Genomic DNA, 21,525 nt, shown 5'->3' with positions numbered 1-21,525 from the left:
CCCAAGACCATCATAAAACAGATGTTCACATTATGATTCATAACAGTAGCAGAATTTCAGTTTGAAGGAGCAGTGAAATAATTGTATGGCTGGGGGTCACCACAACATGAGGAACTGTATTAAAGGGTCGCAGTCTTAGGAAAGTTGAGAACCAATTCCCAGTACTACAGAAATGTAAGAGAGAGGAAAAAAAGCAAAAAAAAAACAAAACAAAAAAACAAAACACCCTCTTGCTGTGTTCCCTGAATTCATTCATTAACGCAAAAACAAAACAAAACAAAAACCGAAAGCAATGAGAGAGAAGGGAGATGACAAAAAGGATATTAGTCATTCAAAAAGCTTCTCATTCTGGGCAGTAGTGGCGCACCCCTTTAATCCCAGCACTCGGGAGGCAGAGCCAGGCGGATCTCTGTGATCTCAAGGCCAGCCTGGGCTACAGAGCGAGATCCAGGACAGGAACCAAAACTACACAGAGAAACTCGGTCTCGAAAAACAACAACAAAACTTCTCATTCAGATTCCTGAGTTCAAAGTATTTGTCATAATTGAAGGGGACAAGGAAGTCGGAGATGAGGAATTGAATGAATGTGCTTTCATAAGTGTTATTTCAAGTTTTCTTCTTTCGAGTTTTTTTTTGAGATAGGGTCTCACTATGCAGCTCTGGCTGGCCTGGAACTCGCTACGTAGGCCAGGCTAGTCTCCAACTCAAAGCGACCCTCCTGCCTCTGTCTTTGCCTCCGCAGGGCTGGTAGTCAAGAAACCTGAGTTATAAAGAACCCGGGAAAGGCCCGGCCCACAGGAGGGGGGGGCGGCACCGCCCACAGCGGGGGCGTGGCCACTCAGTCCGGCGCAGGTCCGGTCTTCGGCGGTGGCGCTCGTCGATGACGTAGCAGCGCGCCAAGATTCGTGGAGTTGTGGCGCTGCGTGGACGGCCTCACGTGAGTAGAACTCGCGCGCGCTTCCCCGGGTTGCTCGTTGGTGCAGCTCCATGGCTCCCACACTCAGGCCCGATCCAGGCTGCGTCGGTGTCCCCGCCAGGCCGGGCTGGGTCCTCCTGGGCCCGCGTGCCTGAGCTAGAGCATCCGCCCGCTGGAGCGCGTGTTGTACGGACCCTCGGTGTGGTTGGACGGCAGGATTGAAACAGCCTCCCGTCACGGCCCCGTTCACTCATTTAGTCATTCATTCATTCATCACCAAATGTGGCCATCAGGACACTGGTCCTTGGGAATATAGCCCCGAAATAAAACCCTGTACCGTTATTCCCGGAGCTTATATTTCGCTGGGAATGGTAGACAGAATCTTAATAAAGTAACTCCAGAGGGATGGAGATGTAGCTCGTAGAATGTTTATCTAGCATGGATGGGGCCCTGGGTTCGATTCCCACGACCTCATTAACCGGGGGTTGTGAAGAGCACCTGAAATTTGGGGAGCAGGATAATTAAGGCCACCCTCAGTTACACAGTGAGTTAGAGGTCAGCCTGAGCCAAATGAAACCCCGTTTTGTCGTTGCCGTTTGTTTAAAAAAATTTTTTTTTTCAGCAAGACTGAGTAGGAGGGGGAAACGTGTGGTAGGGATAAATTTCATTCATTCAGCAACTTGTTTGATTGGTTGGTTTTACTTTTTTGAGACAGGGTCTCTTTATACAGCCCTGGCTGGCTTGGAACTATATAAACCTGGGAACTCAGGTTCACTTTCCTCTGCCACCTGAGTGTGGGATTCAGTGTCGGTGCCATCAACTTGCCCGGCAGTGCAGTATCCATTAAGCCATCTCACCAGCCTCGAAGTCATGGTCTTCCTGCTAGCGTATGGCAGATAGGATGTGGTTGTGTAGTAGTGTAACCATACAAGAATCCAGTGCAACTGGGCATGGTGACCCGGATCTGTAATCCCAGCATTTGAAGGAAGTGGCAAGAAGATTGTGTGTTCCAAGCCAGCCTGGGACTGTATAATAACCTGACTTTGACTCAGAAAACAAACAGCAGCAACCAAGAAACCAATACGTTGATCAGTCCAGACAGGCAGTGAAGGTGACTTGGACTGCTGAGGTAGTAGACGTGAAAAGGCCAGAGATTTAAGATATATTTAGAAGTAGATGTGTTGGCAGATGGAGTGTGGAGAGGCTGAGGGAAAAGGACTGTTAAGGTTGGCTTCATTTTTCCTTTTTGTAGTTCTGAGGATTGAACCTCAGGCCTTGCATGTGCTAGCCAAGTGCTTTATCACTGAATCCTGAGCCTACTCATTCTGCTGAGCACTGTTTGCATGGTAGTAGTGTTCCCTGGATGGGGAGGACTAGAGGAACAGCAGATCTTCCCGATTGGGGGTGCCAGGAGTATTCCAGTTACTTTAAGCTTCCAGCTCCCTCCAGCTCCCTTCCCATGAGCTCAGTAAACTGTTAATTCCTCTTGGGAAAAAACAAAAACAAAACAAAACACAAGAGGGAAGAGGAGAGATAAGTCTGTTATAGCCTAGGCTGACCTCAAACTCACTGTGTAGATGAGGATAACCTTGAGCTCAGGATCTTCTTGCCTCCACATACCATGTGCTGGGATTACAGGTATGTGCCACTTGGCCCAGTTTATGTGGCCCTGGGAATCAAACCACGCAGGGCTTCATGCATGGTGGATAAACGTTTTATTGAATTAAATCCTCAGCCTCGGTTGGCTGTATTTATGACACACTTATATATAGATGTGGTGGTATTTAAGTATACCAATCTGGAGTTTTAAAGAGAGTCACTGTTGGGAAAAGTTATAGACTATTTTGGCAAATATTAGTTTGGATGCTACCAAATTGGCATTTTTAGTTGAAAACAGTAGCTTGGTGGTGGTGGTAGCAGTGGTAGCAGTGGTGGCAGTGGCGGACACCTTTAATCCTAGCACTTGGGAGGCAGAGGCAGAGGCAGGGGCAGGCGTATCTCAGTGATTTCAAGGCCAGCTTAGTCTACAAAGCGAGTTCCAGGACAGCCAGGACTGTTACACTGAGAAACCCGGTCTCAAAAAACAAAAACAAACAAACAAACCACAGTTGAATGGTGGCAATTTCATTGGTTTGTTCTAGTAGGTAGTCTTTAAGGCACAGAACTGGAAGCCATTTAACACAAATGAAGAGAAATATAAAACCATGGGCACCTAACATTTAGAAGTTGAACAAAAGAATAGGAGTCAGCTCAGGTGAGCTAGAACGATCACCCAGAAGGTGGAGGAGGTTCAGGAGAATATTGGTGTCATTGAAGCCACCAGAGGAGAGTGTTTGAAGAAGTAGAAAATGAATGAGTCACATGCTGCTGATGGGATTTATAAGAACAGCTAAGTGGCCTCTAGATTGACAGAGCATCACAATACTGTTCTTGTCAGGGTAGTAAAAGAATTCAGTTTTGTTGTAAAGATTTTTGCCCCCATTTTGTGATGCTAGGGATCAGGCCCATCACCCCAGCACACTAAGTATTCAACCTGCATCCTGAGCGCTCCAAACACTGTTGAAGTCAGAGAAGACAATCTGTGGAAACTAGCTTTCTTCCATTTTCTTTTTTTTTTTTATTCTCTCCTTTATTTTCTTTTTTTTCCTTTTATTTTATTTTACAATACCATTCAGTTCTTCCATTTTCTTGTAGAAACACATTCTAGGTTTCATGCTGCTGGCCTTCTGTCTGTGCATGGTAGAGATCCAACTCTTCAGCTTCTTAGAAGGACACTAATTCCATTCATTAGGGTATTGCCTTCATCATCCTAATACTCCTAAAGACCCCTGTTGAAACACTGTCATATTGGGAATTAGGGTTTGAACATAAGAATGTAGGCAAGGGATAAAAATGTTCAGTTCTGGGGCCTGGAGAGATGGCTCAGCAGTTAAGGGCACTGGCTCCTCTTCTAGAGGTCCTGAGTTCAATTCCCAGCAACCATAAGGTGGCGCACAACCATCTATAATGAGACCTGGCACCCTCTTTAGGCATACAGGCAGAACACTGTATACCTAATAAATAAATAAATATTTAAAAACAAAAACAAACCAAAAACATTCAGTTCCTGGCAGTTAACATTTACCCTAGGAAGTTCTTCCTAACTGAAGTAACAGGTTGGTGTCCTTAGACCCTTAGTGTTAGCCACACTGAGCTGAAATTGTCTGATGTATTTGTTCATAGTAATATTCTTCGTTTGTTTGGTTGGTTGTTTGGTTTTTTTGAGACAGGGTTTCTCTGTGTAGTTTGGGTGCCTGTCCTGGATCTCGCTCTATAGACCAGGCTGGCCTCAAACTCACAGATATCCACCTGGCTCTGCCTCCCAAGTGCTAGGAATAAAGGCATGCGCCACCACCGCCGCCGCCGCCGCCGCCACCACCACCACCACCACCACCTGGCCATAGTAATATTTTTAAGACCTTGCTAGGGCCTAAGGATGTGTCTGTATGCCTCTCCCTCACACTACTGTTATATGTGTGTTGGCATGTGCATGTCCTGGAGGTTGAGCCCAGGGTTAAGAACGTGCTGTACTGCTGAGCCATCCCTTCCCAGCCTGAAAATCCTACATTTGGAAGGATTGATTGAAAATCCCCAGGGCTGCTACCCTTTTCTGAATTTCCCTGTGATGTCCCCCTTCTCCATGTCCAGTGTCTGGGTTTCTGCAGAACTTGAAATCAACTACTGTTGTTTTTTTTAGGAACTTAATCCATCTCTAGAAGGTCACCTGCAGAGATGGCCCCCGTCCTTCACTTTTATGTCCGTCCCTCTGGCCACGAGGGGGCAGCCTCTGGACATGCTCTTCGAAAACTACAAGATAAACTGCCAAAGCTTCAGAGTGTGGAGACTGAGCTGTGCTACAACGTGCACTGGGCAGGTTGGGCCTAGATGTTGGGTTTACATTTTGTTTTTTGGTGGGTTGTTTGAGTCAGAGTATCATGTATCCCAGACTGGTCTTGAACTCTGCCTGTGGCTAAGGATGAGTTATGCTCCTGATTCTATTGCCTTACCTCTGGAGTGCTGGGCTGGTAAAGTCTGATATTTTTACAATATGTAGGATGGTTTTAATCTAGCAGTTTTTGTAATCAAATATCTCTCAGCAGTTTTCATTTGTTCATTAGCAGTCAAAAAATTTAAAGACAATAACATATAGTATCCAGACTGTGTATTTTCCATCTTTACATGGCTTATTATATCTTATTACTCTTTTCCTTTTTTAAAGACTTTCTTCATCCTTTTTCTTTTCTCTCCTAAGCCTACATATATTTATTATCATTATTATAATTATTATCATTATTGTTATTTTCGAGACAGGGTTTCTCTGTGTAGTATTGGTGCCTGTCCTAGATCTCTCTTTGTAGACCAGGCTGGCCACGAACTCACAGAGATCCACCTGGCTCTGCCTGCCGAGTGCAGGGATTAAAGTCATGTACCACCACCGTCCAGCGCCCACCTATATTTTTAAACACACTGTGACCCATTTAGCGCTTTTTTTCCACCTGAATCTGTCTTCACTGTGATCTGTAACCTTTCCTGTCTGTGTGAGCAAAACTGCTGTGTAACTTAGATCAGGGTGTGCTAGTGCTAGCTCCTCCCCCTCAGTTCTCTGAGAGTCTAGTCTCATGGCAGGGGCATGTTTACTGCCAGCTCTGGGAGCCATGTTTACAACCCTAACTCTGGGAAGTTTCTAGATCCATGCCACCACCCAGTAACATGCCGCTGGCTGCTCATAAACGCCATCTAAGTGTTTGGTGGCAGAGCCTCTTAAAGAGCTGCCCGTTTTTGCTGCTAGCACCAAGTCAGGAAGTGTCTCTTAAAGGAGCCAGGCCTCTGCTCACCGCCAGCAAACAGAGCCCACTGGAGAAAAGGCAGCTACCAAGAAGCTGTGCTTGACTCTGTTCTTGTGTGTCTAGAATCCTTTTTTAAACTTTGTCAGGTTTTATGTGGAAATTTCAGCCCCACATTGGAACATCCTATCTAAACAGGTTTCCCATCCCTACTACCTGCTCCCAAATAACCAGCAGCCACTTCCCAAATAATTGACTCAGAGACTTAATATAAATTACAAATGTTCAGCCAATAGCTCAGGCTTATTACTAACAAGCTCTTACATTTAATTAACTCATATTCCTTATTTACGCTCTGCCACATGGTGGTGCCTTTATGAGCATGGCACATTCATCTCCTGCTCCTTCTGCATCTGGCTGGTGACTCCTGACTCCACCCACCCTTCTTCCTCTTCCCAGAATTCTCCTAGTCTGGCTCTCAGACTCAGTCTTTTCCTGCCCAGCTATCGGCCAATCAGCTTTTTATTAGCAGATGAGAGTAATACATATTCATAGTAGAAAAAGATGGTTCCACAGCAGTTGTAAGCCATCATGTGGGTGCTGATAATCCAACCCAGGTCCTCTGGAGGAGCAGCCAGTCCTTTTAACCGCTAAGTCCATCTCAGGCCCGGGGTGTTAGATTGTGGGTTGTTTTGCTTAATTAATTAATTTGAGGGAGTTCTCTCTGTGTAGTCCTGGCTGTCCTGGAGCTTGAAATATAGACTAGGCTGGCCTAGAACTCACAGAGATCTTCCTGTCTCTGTCTCCCAAATGCTGGGAAAAGGTATGGGCCACCACTGCCCGGTTCTAGGTGTTGGTTTCTGAAAGGAGGTGATCTGGTACATGAGGCAGTATCTTGAGGTGCCCTTGTCCTGTCTCTGCAGCTGAGGCCCCTCCAGGGCCTGAGGAGATGAAGAAGTTGAAGTGGCTCTTTGGCTGCCCTTTGTTGCTGGATGATGTTGCTCAGGAGTCCTGGCTTGTTCCTGGCTCCCGTGACTTGTTGCTGGAGGTGGGACCCAGGTATGCGGTGGGTTTCTTCCTGGGCAACTCGGTTCCACATTCCACGCACATCTCCCCTTCACTTCCGTCTTTCTCCTTTACCTTGTAGTCTTCGGAGATTTCCCTTTGTTCTATCCTCTCTCTGCCCGGGAAGCCATGCAGATATTTTCCCTGTGTGGACAAATGTCTTGAAAACTGAACTAGCTCCCAAATCTCTTTTAGAATTAACCCCTTACACTCAGAGAAGTTGAACGGTGCTTTCTCACCAGTCCCATTTGTTAGGGATTGACCCTAGGACTTAATGCATGCTGAGTAAGCACTGCACCATTCAACAGTTGGGGTTATTTTACCTTTTCTTCTGAAAGATGATTTTGCTAAGTTTCCCATACTGGCCTTGTGTATGGGTATGTGCAGCTGAGTGCAGATACCCAGAGAGCCTAGAGGCATCGGATCCCCCTAGAGCTGGAGTTACAGACAGCCATGAGCCTCCTGACATGGGTCCAAGGAACCAAACTTGGGTCCTCCTGAAAAACAAGGCACACTCTCTTAGCCACTGAGCCATCGATCCAGCCTCTGATTAACTTTTGAAAGCAGCTTTTCTTGGCACCTAGTCTGAGGCAGGAGGCCAGTGGTAAAGAGGTAATAGTGGTGTGTTGGGTGGATCTTTGGGCAAGATCCACCTTCCCAATGATGCTTGTTAGGGCCCTCAGACCATAACTTCCTGACTCTCTCCTCAGGCTGAATTTCTCTACTCCAACATCCAGCAACATTGTCTCTGTGTGTGAGGCCGCTGGGCTGAGAGCTGTGGATCGGGTAGAGATCACCCGGCGCTACCGGCTCTCGGTGAGGTGTGGGCACTGTGGTGGGAAATCGGGAGTGAGTGGACCTGAGATTAGATCCTAAACTCTAGCAAAGTCACGGCAGAGGGAGGAAGAGGTCTCGGCCTTAGGCCTGCCCTGTACGCTTGGGAGGTTGTTTGCTGCTTTGAAGGTACCTGGTTGAAGGGTAGATGGTCCAGCTGGGCTTCCCAGACTGATCTATGCATCCTGGCACAGGTTCATGCCCAGATGGGGAATTTTTTTGTTTTTTTGTTTTTTTCTTTTTCTTTTAGTCCGAATCAAGATGCCCTGTGGGCCTCATAGCTCAGTGGTAGGGCTTTTACTGAGTATATACAAACCCTGGCCTTGATATCTGCACTAGAACGGGAAAATGGTGCTGTATGGTGGTAGTGGGGTGAGTAACTTGAAGGTCCAGACGTGAGTCCTTTGTCTCTGTTCTTCAACTCCATCTATTGTTTTCTTTATGTATCTTCCCACCAGTTTGCCCACCATCCTACGGCTGAAATGGAGGCCATTTCTCTGGCTGCCTTGCACGACCGGATGACAGAGCAGCAGTACCCTGACCCCATCCAGAGCTTCTCCCCTAAAAGCATCCCAGCCCCACTTAATGGCACCATCGACATATTAGCTGAGGGTCGGCTTGCTCTGGAGAAGGCCAACCAGGAGCTAGGTGAGCAGGTGTCCATGGGAGATGAAGGGAAGGGCCTGGCATGGGTCAGCAGGACTACTGAGCCATGGAGTAGGGTGGCCTGAGGCATGCTGTCAGCTCCTCTAGGGTTTGTCCCCTAGGTCTGGCCCTTGACTCCTGGGACCTGGATTTCTACACTAAGCGCTTTCAAGAACTGCAGCGGAACCCGAGTACAGTGGAGGCCTTTGACTTGGCTCAGTCCAATAGGTGAGGAGGAATGCCTTTCTTTGTCTGCTGTCTTAGCCCTTGGAGTTGGAAGGGAATGCCACAAGAATGCATCTTCTGGGCTCTCTGCATCCCTTCAGGGTCCGGCCTCCTTACCCTTCTAGGAGTCTGCTTGTTTTTGGCGGGAGGTGGGGGTGTGGAGGGATGTTGAGACAGGGTTTCTCTGTGTAGTTTGGGTGCCTGTCCTGGATCTCGCTCTGTAGACCAGGCTGGCCTCGAACTCACAGAGATCCACCTGGCTCTGCCTCCCGAGTGCTGGGATTAAAGGCGGGCACCACCACCGCCAGGAGTCTACTTTTAAATCGGGGTTTTATCTTTGGTTCTTGACAAGCCACAGTGGCAGAGTACGTAATGATTTTCTGGAATGTACTTTGACATCTCCTAAGGGTGGATTGGCTGTGACTGCTGTGTGATGCTGTCGAGGGGGTGCAGCACTAAAGAGTGACCCGTTCTCTCTCCTTCCCCCCTGTCACTCCCACAGTGAGCACAGCCGACATTGGTTCTTCAAGGGCCAGCTCCATGTGGACGGGAAGAAGCTAGGACATTCCCTGTTTGAATCCATCATGAGCACTCAGGCGTCCTCCAACCCTAACAATGTCCTCAAGTTCTGTGACAACAGCAGGTTGGCCGTGCCCTGGGCTGACGGGGTCTGGGTTGGAGGGAGGGAAGCCTTGGACCCTGGTTGGGTTGGCATGGCTCTCGGGGAAACAGCAGAGTGGAGCATGGCTTATGTCCATAGTGCGATCCAGGGGAAGGAAGTCTGCTTCCTGCAGCCTGAGGACCCTGCACAGCCAAGCTGCCTCCGGCAAAAACAGGGCCTTCGACATGTTGTCTTCACAGCAGAGACACATAACTTCCCCACAGGTGAGTTGGGTCCCGTGTAGACAGGTAAATATAGAGTGGGGGGTGCAAAGGTCCCAGGCCTTGAGGCTGAGCCTAAGTTGTTCTTATTTCCATGGAGGGAATTGGGGGGGGCATTAGAGGTGTGTGGGTGTCTGTGTGTTTACAGCCCTGGCTGGAACTCGCTTTGTAGACCAGGCTGACCTCGAACTCACAGAACTCTACCTGCCTGCTTCTAGGGTGCTGGGACTAAAGGCATGCAGCACCCCCAGCTAGGGATGTTTTTATGGATGTCACCCATATCTCCTTTGCTTTCTCTGCAGGAGTGGCCCCCTTCAGCGGAGCAACCACAGGCACCGGTGGCCGCATCCGAGATGTCCAGTGCACGGGTCGTGGGGCCCATGTGGTAGCTGGCACTGCTGGCTATTGCTTTGGAAACCTGCACATCCCAGGTTCTATCTTTTTCTCCTCTAACCACCTTCCCTCTGTCCTGGCGGCACAAACACTTCGTCTCTTAGGTCTAAAGTCAGCTAGGTGTGAGGGGGAGCTTCACAGTAGTCAGTGTTTGCTGACCATGAACATGAGCAGTACAAACTGAGGGATTTGGAGATTGCCAGACTGACTTTGGAGACCTACAGTTTTCTTTAGAAACCAGCATTCACTTAGGAAACACGAGACCGGGTTATCTTATGATCAATACTTGTCTACTAAATCCAGTTTCTTAGAGAACCTTAAGAGACTGAGGGGCTGTTGTGGGAAGAAAACTTTTCCTGGGATAATGCAACATACACGTGGACTCACCCACAAGAGACCGAAATACGGATTCCACCACAGTCCATCTTGGTGAAGCAATGAGTTTTATTGGCATTACTTAATATGAGTATGATTCAGGGGTCACTTACAGGAGTAGAAATGATTCCAAGACAGGTGCATCCCCAAGACTCACCCCAGCACGGGTGACATGGGTGACCTGGACACACTGCACAGCCTGCAGGCAGCTCAGCAGGTTGGAGAGTGTCCTCCTTTCCACGTGGCTCTGGTCTCCACCTCTTCCGGCAGCTGGGCTGGCCTCAGAGTCTTTCCAGCCTAACTCAGTCTGAGAGAACCTCAGCTTTCATTGCTTACTCTGGCAGGGAGGGATCTAGTGGCTGGTCAGTTTCAGGGACTTCCTGAAGCTATTTTGAGTTTTTTACCTTTTTAAAGATCTGTTCTGGGGGATGGAATGTTTCCATATCCGAAAAACTCATACAACAGGGCCTGGAGAGATGGCTCAGTGATTAAGTGTGCTACTGTTTCGGGACTTGAGTTTGGTTCCCTGCACCCGTGTTGGTTGGTTGGTTCACAGCTGCCTGTGTAGCTCTAGCTCAGGTGGGGATGCAGTACTTGTGGCCTCTGCAGGTACCCACACATATACACATCATTTTATAAAACGATAAAAGTCTTGTTTAAAAAAGAGGGGCGCTGAGTGGCGGTGCACTCCTTTAATCCCAGCACTTGGGAGATGTTGTTTTTGTTTTTTACTCTTTTTTGGGGGGCTGCTACCCAGCTCTCAAATAAATCACACACGGAGGCTTATTCTTACTATAAACACCCGGCCTTAGCTTGGCTTAGTTTCTAGCCAGCTTTCCTTAACTTAAATTATCCCGATTACCTTTTGCCTCTGGGCTTTTCCCGTTCTCTTACTTCTGTAAATTTTACTCTTACTTCGTGGCTCGCTGTGTAGCTGGGTGGCAGGCCCCTGGCGTCCTCCTCCTCCTCTTGCTGCTAGATCTCTCTTGCTCCTCCATCTTTTTTCTTCTCCCCTTTCTCCCAGACTTCTATTTTTTCTCTCTGCCTGCCAGCCCCACCTTTCCTTTCTCCTGCCTTGCTATTGGCCATTCAGTTCTTTATTAGATCATCAGGTGTTTTAGACAGGCACAGTAACACAGCTTCACCGAGTTAAACAAATGTAACATAAACAGAAGTAACACACCTTAAAATAACATTCCCCAACAGAGAGAGGCAGAGGCAGGTGGATCTCGAGTTCGAGGACAGCCTGATCTACAGAGTGAGTTCCAAGATAGCCAGGGCTACCAGAAAAACCCTGTTTTGAAAAGCAAGAAACAAAAAAAAGGATCTTAGAGGGATAGCTTGGCAATTAAAAGTACCTACTGCTTACGCAAAGCACCAAGGTTGGTTTCCAGAACCCATGGTGGTGGCTGGCAACTGTCTGTAACTACAGCGCCAGGGGGATCTGATGCCCTCTGGACTCTGGGTACCTGCACTTGCATGTGCACATAAACATACATGTACATAAACAAACATAAAATTTTTTAAGAAGGGGGAGAGACTACTCTTATTTTTATTATTTGATACAGTTGAACTATATAGCCTAGATCTCACCAAGATCACCCTGCTTCTGCCTCTCAAGTGCTGGGATAAAAGGAATTGGTTGCCTTTTCTTGGAGAGGACCTGAGTTAAGTCCCAGTACTTAATTCAGGTAATTCTAGCTCCATGGGACTCAACATCCTCTTCTGGTGTCCGTGGGTACATGTGCTAACATGTGCACCCACACAGACACAGACTTTTTGTGGGGGTGGGGGAGCTTAAGTGGTCTGATCCTGGGGCTGGGGTGTGGCAGAGGGGTAGTTCTTACTTAGCTTGTTCAAGCCTCTGATGGATAACTAGCATTACTAAAGGATAAAAAAGCATAAAAAGGTGGTATTGGTGCACACCTTTAATCCCAGCACCCAGGAAGCAGAGGTAGGCTGATCTCTGAGTCTGAGGCCATCCTGGTCTACAGAGTGAGTTCCAGGAAAATCAAGGCTACACAAAGAAACCCTGTCTAAAAAACCACAACCAAAACCAAAGAACCCCACAGGTACCATAAATATGCTCTACCCAGTTGTATAAGGCTTTAATCCCAGCACTCAAGAGGCAGAGGCAGGGGTATCTCTGAGTTCCAGGCCAGGAAGGCCGCAAAACAAGACCCTGTTTCAAAAAACAAAACAAAAAAAGTAACAAATAAATGAAAGTATCATGAGACAGGGAAAGGCTAGTGTTGGGGATGGGAAGCAGGCCATTGTTAACTGTGTGCTTTCCACCTCCACATTCTAACTACGTGGGCAGCTTTAGTGCCTAGAGTCGCTTTCCACTTCCTTTTCTTCCGTGCTGGGGACCAAACCCAGGGCTTGTACATGCTGTGCACATGCTGAATTACTGAGCTGCCTCTCTAGCTCATCTTTATAGTCTATTGACCCTTATCTTTCCCTCTCAGGTTATAATCTGCCCTGGGAGGATCCAAGCTTCCAGTATCCTGGGAACTTTGCCAAGCCTTTAGAAGTTGCTATTGAGGCCAGTAATGGAGCATCTGACTATGGCAACAAGTTTGGAGAACCCGTGCTGGCTGGTGAGCCTTGGGGTGTATAAGAAAGAATAACGCACTCCAAAGCAGCTTGTGGGTGTGCTGTGACCCCGGGACTGTGGGGCTGCAAGTGCTGTGGGACTTAACCTCCTTTCGCTTCCACACTAGGATTTGCCCGATCTTTGGGTTTGCAGCTTCCAGGTGGTCAGCGGCGTGAGTGGATCAAGCCCATCATGTTTAGTGGGGGCATTGGGTCCATGGAAGCCAAGCATGTGGGCAAAGAAGCCCCAGAGCCAGGTAAGATTCCTTCTCTGCCTCTAACTAGCCACAGGGAGGGGACAGGGAAGACATACAGGGGTGGTTTCTGCTCTGCTGCCTCCCACCTCTTCTCCATATGCTTGGCTCTGCTTCCTGAGTGCTGGGATTAAAGGTGTGCACCACCACCGCCCGACATTCATTCAGTATCTTAATTTTTAAAACATTAATATGTATGTATATGTGTGCAACATGCATGTGGGTACTCTTGGAAGTCAGGAGAGGCCACTGAATCCCTTGAAGCTAGAGTTACAGGTGGTTATGAGCTGCTAAGTACCAAATCAGGTCCTCTGGAAGAATATTGTGTGATAAGCCATCTTGACAGCCCTTCAGATAACATTTGGAGTTCATTTTTATATGTTGTATGAAGTTGGCATCCAGCTTCACTCTTTTATGTGTGGTGATCCAGTTGGCTTTAGATAATTCTTCTTGGTTGAATTGTCTTCATATTCTATTCAGAAGTCAGTTGCCAGAGACTGGGGATATAGATAGCTCAGTGGTGTGGCTCTCGCCTGGCATGCTTAGGGCTTACATTCAATCATGTGGGTGCTGGGGATTGAACTCGGGACCTCTGGAAGAACAGCCAGTGCTCTTAACCTCTGAGCCATTTCTCCAGCCCCAGGCTTTATATTTTCTTATGAACTTTAGAATCAAGTTATGAGCTGGGCGGTGGTGCGCACACCCTTAATGCCAGCACTCGGGAGGCAGAGCCAAGCGGATCTCTGTGAGTTGAGGCCAGCCTGGTCTACAGAGCGAGATCCAGGAAAGGTGCAAAGCTACACAGAGAAACCCTGTTCCGAAAAACCAAAAATAAATAAAGAAATAAATAAATAGAATCAAGTTATCAATTTGTGAGAAAGTCAGCAAAGACTTTGATAGGTCCTGTGTTGAATCTACAGATAAGTTATGGGGAATATTGTTACCCCAACAGTATTGCCTTGCAGTCTATGTATAAAGGCCTTGTATTGTTTCCTGTATTTGCCAAAACAAATAATTACTCTTGTATGTAGATGACTTTGTACCTGTGAATAAAACTAGGCTAAATTCCTTGACGTGTCTTTCCCTGTTAGAGAGTAAGTGTGTTGGTAAATTTATAAAAACTTAGTTTTACTTTATGCATCTGACCGTTTTGTGGCATGTATGTAAATGCACTATGAGTGTACAGTGCCTACCAAGGCCAGAGGAGGGTATGAGATCCTCTGGAACTGGAGTGAGAAGCAGTTGTGAGTTGCTCTGTGGGTGCTGAGAACTGAATTCAGGTCTTCTGCAAGAGTAAGCACGGAGCCCTCTCCTAACTCTGCGTCTCCGTCATTTTTATTATTGTCGCATTGTCTTCCATAGTTGTGTGGTTGCTCTGCCCTCTGCCTAGTGGATCATTGTGGTCCTGCTCCCTTCACATCAGATTCTTCTGGACTCATATTGTCTTGCTTTTATGGCCTCCTGTGTAGCCTCCCCGGGTTCTGGTTCACACTTCCTCCCTTGCAGGCATGGAGGTTGTAAAGGTTGGGGGTCCTGTCTACAGGATCGGAGTTGGGGGTGGAGCTGCTTCATCTGTGCAGGTGAGTGAGAACAGTTGCAGGCCAGCTTTGATGGCCCTGGGCCCCTTGTGGGTGTGGGTGGGGCTCCCAAGCCTCTCTGAGCTGAGCTGTACCCTGTGCTTCCTCAGGTTCAAGGCGACAACACCAGTGACCTGGACTTCGGAGCTGTGCAGAGGGGAGATCCAGAAATGGAGCAGAAGATGAATCGTGTGATCCGGGCTTGTGTGGAAGCCCCGGGAAGAAACCCCATCTGCAGCCTCCATGACCAGGGTGCCGGTGGCAATGGTGAGGGACGGGGTCAGAACAAGTCGGATTTGGGTTAGGGAGAAGCAGTGAGGAGGATTGTGGCCAATCACCAAGCTCTGCAGCACCTTCTCCATGCCCTCGACATGCTGGCCAGGCTCCGGGGTGGAGGGTTAGAGCCTGCTGCTGCCAAGGCAGGGTAGACAGTAAGTGTGTAGCAGCAGCTCCTCAGGGACATACAGAATGAGGGCTACTCTGGAGACCAGGAACCCCCTCTGTTCTCCTGGGGCTGACCATGACCAGGTTGCCGTCTCTTCCCGCCGTTCTCTCCCCAGGCAATGTCCTAAAGGAGCTGAGTGACCCAGCAGGAGCCGTCATTTATACCAGCCGCTTCCAGGTGCTGCATAGGTCTCCCCCTGGAGCTTGGCTGTCCTCTCCGCCCCATTTCTAGCAATACGGTGAGGCAAGGCGATGCCCACTGACCCTTCTTTTCTTCCCTGCCATGTCTGTGCAGCTGGGTGACCCGACCTTGAACGCACTGGAAATCTGGGGGGCCGAGTACCAGGAGTCAAATGCACTTTTGCTGAGGCCCTCCGACCGGGACTTCCTGAGTCGAGTCAGTGCCCGGGAGCGCTGCCCAGTTTCTTTTGTGGGCACAGTGACTGGAGACAAGAGAGTGAGTCGGCCCAGTGATCAGGAGCAGGCGCTCTAGGCAGGCTGGAGCGAGCTGCCTGGGCACATGGGCTTGGGGAAGAAATGTTGAGGGAGCAAAATGAGATTGAATGGAAAGTGGGCGTAAGAGGAGTGGGGGGCAGAGTCGGGGTCGGGAGAGAGGGGGACTCAAGGAAACCAAACAGCATGGGAACATTGTTTCCTGCTCTCTAGGCACTTTCTCTGCTGGTGTTCAAGGTCTCATTTTCTTTGGGGGCTGTCCCTGGGGTCCACAGATCATGCTAGTGGATGATCGTGCGTGTCCTGTGGGAAAAAGTGGCCAGGGAGATGTCTCCCTGACACCTCCTCCAACCCCTGTGGACCTGGAGCTTGAATGGGTTCTGGGAAAGATGCCGCAGAAGGTAGGTGGGCCGGGGGAGGGGGTGTGTTTTCCCGTGACTGTCCTGTCACAGTAGCTGTCCCATGCCCGTGTTTGTCACCTGTGTGCCCAGCCCTTCTCAGGTGCTTACATGGGACCGTTCTTCACCGCAGGAGTTCTTCCTCCAGAGGGAACCCCCCGTGCTTCAGCCTCTGGTCTTACCCCCCGGGCTGAGCGTGCGCCAGGCTCTGGAACGAGTTCTAAGGCTGCCCGCGGTGGCCAGCAAGCGCTACCTCACCAACAAGGTCCGTGTAGCACACTTGGCCTTCTGCGCTGTCCCTGTCTCACAGCCTGGCCCTCCTCCCCCTTGGGGTTTCCTCGGCTCTGGGAATGAAGGGGTTGGGGAGCGTGGCGTCCTCAGTGGCCTGTTGTCCCTGTCCCCACCTTCGGTGTGCTCTGCTTGCGGTCAGGGCATAGCCGGCCCCCGTAGCCGGCCCTCTTTGACCCCGGCCTCTCTCTCCTCATGCATCTGGTTCCATAGGTGGATCGCTCGGTGGGTGGCCTCGTGGCCCAACAGCAGTGTGTCGGGCCCCTGCAGACGCCTCTGGCTGATGTGGCTGTTGTGGCACTGAGCCACCAGGAGCTTGTAGGGGCCGCCACAGCTCTGGGCGAGCAGCCAGTCAAGAGCCTGCTGGACCCCAAGGTGGCTGCCAGGCTAGCTGTGTCTGAAGCCCTCACCAACCTGGTGTTTGCTCTGGTCACTGACCTCCGGGTGAGCCCCCCATACATAGCTTTTGTCCTGGGGTTCCAGGCCTCTGCCTCTCTCAGCCACTCTCCCTCTGCCCGTTAGTTTCTGTGCGTGGACTCCCAGGCCCTCGGCCCTCTGCATCTCTCTAACGCCATGTCCGTGTCCCTGCTGTGCCCAGGATGTGAAGTGCAGTGGGAACTGGATGTGGGCGGCCAAGCTCCCAGGGGAGGGTGCAGCTCTGGCTGATGCCTGTGAGGCTATGGTGGCAGTGATGGCAGCACTGGGTGTGGCGGTAGACGGTGGCAAGGATTCCCTCAGCATGGCTGCCCGGGTTGGCACTGAGACCGTGCGGGCTCCTGGTAAGGACGTGGCTCTAGGGAGAAGGAAGGAGGTCCTGTGGGCTGGGCTGGGACCTTACTTAGTTGTATTCCTCCTTTTTGGTAGGGTCGCTGGTCATTTCAGCGTATGCTGTCTGTCCAGACATCACAGCCACTGTGACCCCTGACCTCAAACATCCTGCAGGGAGAGGTATGGCTTCATCTTCCTTGATCTTGGGTGTATTCTGAGCTTGGTCCTTGGTTTGGGGTCTGTTTCATGAGTCCTGGTACCCCTCATCTCAGCCCTGAGCAGTGTTGACTTTCTAGGATTGGCAGTTGGGGTGTCTCTGTGTACTGTGAGCGGCAGTGCTGGGGTGCTGAGGCAGGGTCTCAGCTGCTCTCCCCTTTCCTTAGGTCATCTGCTCTATGTGCCCCTGAGCCCCGGGCAGCACCGGCTGGGAGGCACGGCCCTGGCCCAGTGTTTCTCCCAGCTTGGGGAGCACCCTCCTGACCTGGACCTTCCCGAGAACCTCGTGCGTGCCTTCCGTATCACCCAGGGGCTGCTGAAAGGTGAGTGGCCTGGTGTTGGTAGCAGACCTGTGGCAGGCGCTGGCCTCCTGAACAAGTGAGCATGGCGTGCCTAGAGTTCAGCCTCTCCTCTTAAGAGTGCCTGCCTGCCTTCTCACACTCACTGGCTCTCCGGAGGCTGTGAGGCTCTGAGGCTTGGCCTGAGGTGGCTGAACTTTTCTTCTTCCTTCCTCCAGACCGCCTTCTTTGCTCAGGCCATGATGTCAGTGATGGAGGGCTTGTCACCTGCCTGCTAGAGATGGCCTTTGCTGGGAATTGTGGCATAGACGTGGATGTGCCTGCCCCTGGGATCCATGGTGAGGAGCTCGGGGCTCTCGCCTCAGACCTGGGCCGCCTTCTTTATCGGTAGACCCTGTGGTGTCAACAGTGGGGTGTCTCTGACCCTTTCTCCTGGGTCTTAGCTGTCTTCTTGTTCTGAACTGTGTCCTAAGACCTCTCGTAGTTCCGGTGCGGCTGCCATGTGCCCCCCTTCCAGATGGCATCCCCCCTGAGTCCTGGCAGTGTCCTATCATCCTGACTGCACCCCATTTCCCTTCCAGCACTGCCTGTGCTGTTTGCGGAGGAGCCGGGCCTGGTGGTGGAGGTACAGGAGGCGGATGTCGCCGGAGTATTGCAGCGGTACCAGGGTGCTGGCCTGCACTGTCTGGAACTGGGCCGCACAGGCGAGGCTGGGCCCCAGGCCATGGTGAGGAAGCCAAGGAGGGTGTAGTGTTAATGTGAGCCTGTAAGAAAGCCCACTCTGAAACCAGGATGGGGCCACACTTCCTCCTGGCCTTCATTGGTCTCCCTTCCCCAGGTCCGAGTGTCAGTGAATGGGACTGTAGTTGTAGAGGAGCCAGTTGGGCAGTTGAGAGACCTCTGGGAAGAAACGAGTTTCCAGCTGGAGCTGCTGCAGGCAGAGCCACGCTGTGTGGCAGAAGAGAGGCAGGGTCTAAAGGAGCGTGCGGGACCCAGCTACTGCCTGCCACCCACCTTTCCCACGGCCTCTGTGCCTTGTCAGCCTGGTAAGGGAGTGTGCACAGGCTTGGGTGCTTGGACCTGCTCAGGGGAAGGGGTCTGGGGGTTTGGAGTGGGTAGGTAACCATCTGCTCAGAGACACATCCTCCAGGTGGTCCCATCCCCCGAGTCGCCATCTTGAGAGAAGAGGGCAGTAATGGAGACCGAGAGATGGCTGATGCCTTTCACTTGGCTGGTTTTGAGGTAAGCACAGGGGCTAGCAGAGCTGGGGATCTTGATCTAGTCTTGGCTCTACCCTCTGCCAGTTTCCTCCTTGTCCCCTTAGGTGTGGGACGTGACCATGCAGGATCTCTGCTCTGGGGCCATCGGATTGGACACGTTCCGCGGTGTGGCCTTTGTGGGAGGCTTCAGCTATGCCGATGTTCTGGGCTCTGCCAAAGGTCGGTATGAAGAAGACTGCATGCTCCCTTTCCACATCCTTGAAAAGATGTCTGGCTCCTTCTGCCTGGGCTGGGGCTGCTTGTCACCCCCCACAGAGCTAGGCCGAGTGCTCTGGTTCAGGACCAGAGGCCAGCAGGACTAGGGACACCTGAAACGGGGCGGCTGGCTTCCGGGGCTGTACAAGCCCCGAGGGAGGGCATGTGCCTCATTGAATGGTTAGCTGCTCTTCAACTTGATCAGATTGGCCTGTCCTGTGGGATGATGGCTCACCACAGCCGCGAGAGAGGCCAAAAGTTCAGACTCTGTGTGTGGGGGAATTATTTTTTTTAAGTGAGCTAGAGTTTCATGAAGCCCAGGCTGCCCAGGCTGTTTACAGCTCACTTTGACTTAATTGTTCTGCCTAGGTTGGGCCGCTGCAGTGACCTTTAATCCACGGGCCAGGGAAGAGCTGGGACGATTCCGCAGGCGACCAGACACCTTCAGCCTGGGAGTGTGTAACGGCTGTCAGCTGCTGGCTCTCCTGGGTTGGGTGGGTGGTGACCCCACTGAAGAGCAAGAGGAGTCAGGCCACGGCTCCCCACCAACACAGCCAGGCCTCCTGCTCCGTCACAATCTGTCTGGGCGGTTTGAGTCCCGGTGGGCCACCGTGCGAGTGGAGCCCGGGCCGGCCCTGATGCTTCGAGGGATGGAAGGCTCCGTGCTGCCTGTGTGGAGTGCTCATGGGGAAGGTCAGGCTGGGGAAGGCGGGGCGGGGGTGCCGGCTGGGCCTGAAGAGGCTTGGCTCTCACTTGCCTTTGTCCTTTGCTTCCAGGTTACATGGCATTTTCTTCTCCTGAACTCCAAGCCAAGATCAAGGCCAGGGGCTTGGTTTCTCTGCACTGGGCAGATGATGATGGGAACCCCACAGAACAGTACCCCATGAACCCCAATGGATCTCCAGGGGGCATAGCCGGCATCTGCTCCCGAGATGGTCGCCATCTGGCCCTCATGCCGCACCCTGAGCGGGCTGTGAGACCCTGGCAGTGGGCGTGGCGCCCCCCTCCCTTTGATACCCTCGCTACCTCCCCCTGGCGGCAGCTCTTCGTCAACGCCTGGAACTGGACCCAGGAGGGCCGCTGCTGATGAGCTGCATGGCCCCCCGGCCCACAGCTCAGCCTTTGAGTCGCTGCCCTCTTTCCCCATTGCCTTCAGGAGCGTCCCCACGAGATTTCCAGAAGCATCTTGGACAAACAAGACCAAATGCTAGGGACATCTCAGCTGCATTGCTTGTGTTCGCCTTGCCCTTGCAGGAGCTGTTCCTCACAGTCCTGGAGTTTCACAGGAGCCTCCAGCGGGCGGCCCTGGCTCCAAGGACAGCCGACTGCACAGGGCAGTTCTGCTGGGGCCTCCTCCCCGGTGGTGATCACCATGCTGCCTCCCATTCTCCATCTGAGCTCTGAACAAGGGTTTATGTCCCTTTCTCTCTTTGCCTTTTTAAGACAGGCTTTCAGTCTGTAGCTCAGGCTGACCCTGAACTTGATTCTCTAGCTTCAGCCTCTCAGGTGAGTGCCACTGTGCTTGGCACTGGTTTGGGGTCTTGAGTAATGTACCAGCCCATACCAGGCTCATTGCTTTAATCTAAAAAGAGCAGATTTCTGGATTCCTTTTCGGATATGCTCTGCTAGTTGTGAGGAATTGTTGCTTCTGGCCATGCTTAAGGTTGACCTATGCCTGCCTCGGATCACATTCCTGATGGTTGCGTCATCTAAGTAGTTGGCTTCTTCCATCCTACTGGGATACTACCTCTTGTCATTCATTCTGTCTTGTTCCTTGATCAGTGATGGTGCCACTCACTGGTCATGCCCCAATGGAGTCCATAGTCTTAATGGAATTGAAATAATAGCTCCTTAGCCTATACTACCAAGCTGAGTAGGTGCTGGGTAATTTATGTGTCTGAATTCTCATAAAAACTAAGAAAGGTACTTGAGGCATTTTCTAGTTAACAAAGGAAAGTTTAATGATCAACTGTCTATGATTGGTCACAACTTGAAAGGGACGGCAAAGGGCACTGCTCACCCAGCTACATCTGCTTCTGATCATCCTGAGGTCACAGGTCACATTTCCAGGAAGCAGCTGTTCTTGCTGACAGCTATCTCCCATCATCCCTTGCTTCCTTCCCTCAACAAATGTATTCAGAAGTCACTTGTATGCTAGAGTCAGGTGGTCCCCTGTGAAGTTCTACATCATGATTAAAAGAGTTTCCCTGTAAAAACACTGGCATCTTGATTTTTTATTTAATTTTGTGCGCATTGGTGTTTCACCTGCATGCATGTCTAGTGAGGGTGTCACAAGCAGTTGTGAGCTGCTATGTAGGTGCTAGGAATTGAACCTGGGTCTTCTGGGAGAGCAGTCAGTGCTTTTAACTGCTGAGCCATCTCTCCAGCCCTGCGTTTTGCAATTTCTAAAGGGTTTCGGGGGAGGCAGAGCACTTGGGTTTCAGCTAGTAGTGAGGTGGTGGTAAGTTGCAGGTTGTGGGTCCAGCTGAGTGGTGGAGCCCTTGCATGTTTGAATTCCCAGATTGGATTTCCCTGCAGTACCACAAAAAGGGGTGTTGGAGATAGGAGGTCAGGTTTTTTTTCCTTGTTGGTTCTAAGGA

General features: G+C 50.7%; 1 protein-coding gene across 2 annotated transcripts; it reads left to right on the top strand.

Annotated features, from left to right (window-relative positions):
* The first annotated feature begins 824 nt into the window (after positions 1-824).
* Positions 825-21,141, top strand: Pfas (phosphoribosylformylglycinamidine synthase). 2 transcript variants are annotated; one of them, XM_006973479.4, is made up of 28 exons: positions 825-937; positions 4,653-4,829; positions 6,663-6,798; positions 7,515-7,620; positions 8,097-8,286; positions 8,406-8,511; positions 9,011-9,151; positions 9,269-9,393; positions 9,693-9,821; positions 12,627-12,758; positions 12,882-13,010; positions 14,514-14,587; positions 14,695-14,851; positions 15,145-15,206; positions 15,324-15,485; positions 15,757-15,882; positions 16,013-16,144; positions 16,381-16,611; positions 16,766-16,946; positions 17,032-17,115; positions 17,319-17,474; positions 17,669-17,788; positions 18,032-18,177; positions 18,289-18,496; positions 18,601-18,692; positions 18,775-18,889; positions 19,295-19,618; positions 19,702-21,141. In XM_006973479.4, exons 2-28 carry the CDS (start codon positions 4,688-4,690, stop codon positions 20,010-20,012), a joined length of 4,017 nt encoding a protein of 1,338 aa, XP_006973541.1. In that variant the 5' UTR covers positions 825-937; positions 4,653-4,687; the 3' UTR covers positions 20,013-21,141. The 2 variants fall into 2 exon arrangements, with proteins under 2 accessions (XP_006973541.1, XP_015847832.1); XM_015992346.3 differs by having other exon boundaries at positions 18,586-18,692.
* The last annotated feature ends 384 nt before the right edge of the window (positions 21,142-21,525 follow it).

Source organism: Peromyscus maniculatus, chromosome 8, assembly GCF_049852395.1.
Source record: "Peromyscus maniculatus bairdii isolate BWxNUB_F1_BW_parent chromosome 8, HU_Pman_BW_mat_3.1, whole genome shotgun sequence".
NCBI classification, from domain to species: Eukaryota; Metazoa; Chordata; class Mammalia; order Rodentia; family Cricetidae; genus Peromyscus; species Peromyscus maniculatus.
The sequence above is the reverse complement of the archived record's forward strand: the minus strand, read 5'-3'. Positions and strand labels throughout refer to the sequence as shown.

Coding starts and splice junctions, on each gene's coding strand:
- Pfas (XM_015992346.3), top strand. CDS start 4,688: ATGGCCCCCGTCCTTCACTTTTATGTCCGTCCCTCTGGCCACGAGGGG. Junction 9,394..9,692: donor GACACATAACTTCCCCACAG/GTGAGTTGGGTC, acceptor CTTTCTCTGCAG/GAGTGGCCCCCTTCAGCGGA. Junction 14,588..14,694: donor GAGCTGCTTCATCTGTGCAG/GTGAGTGAGAAC, acceptor GTGCTTCCTCAG/GTTCAAGGCGACAACACCAG.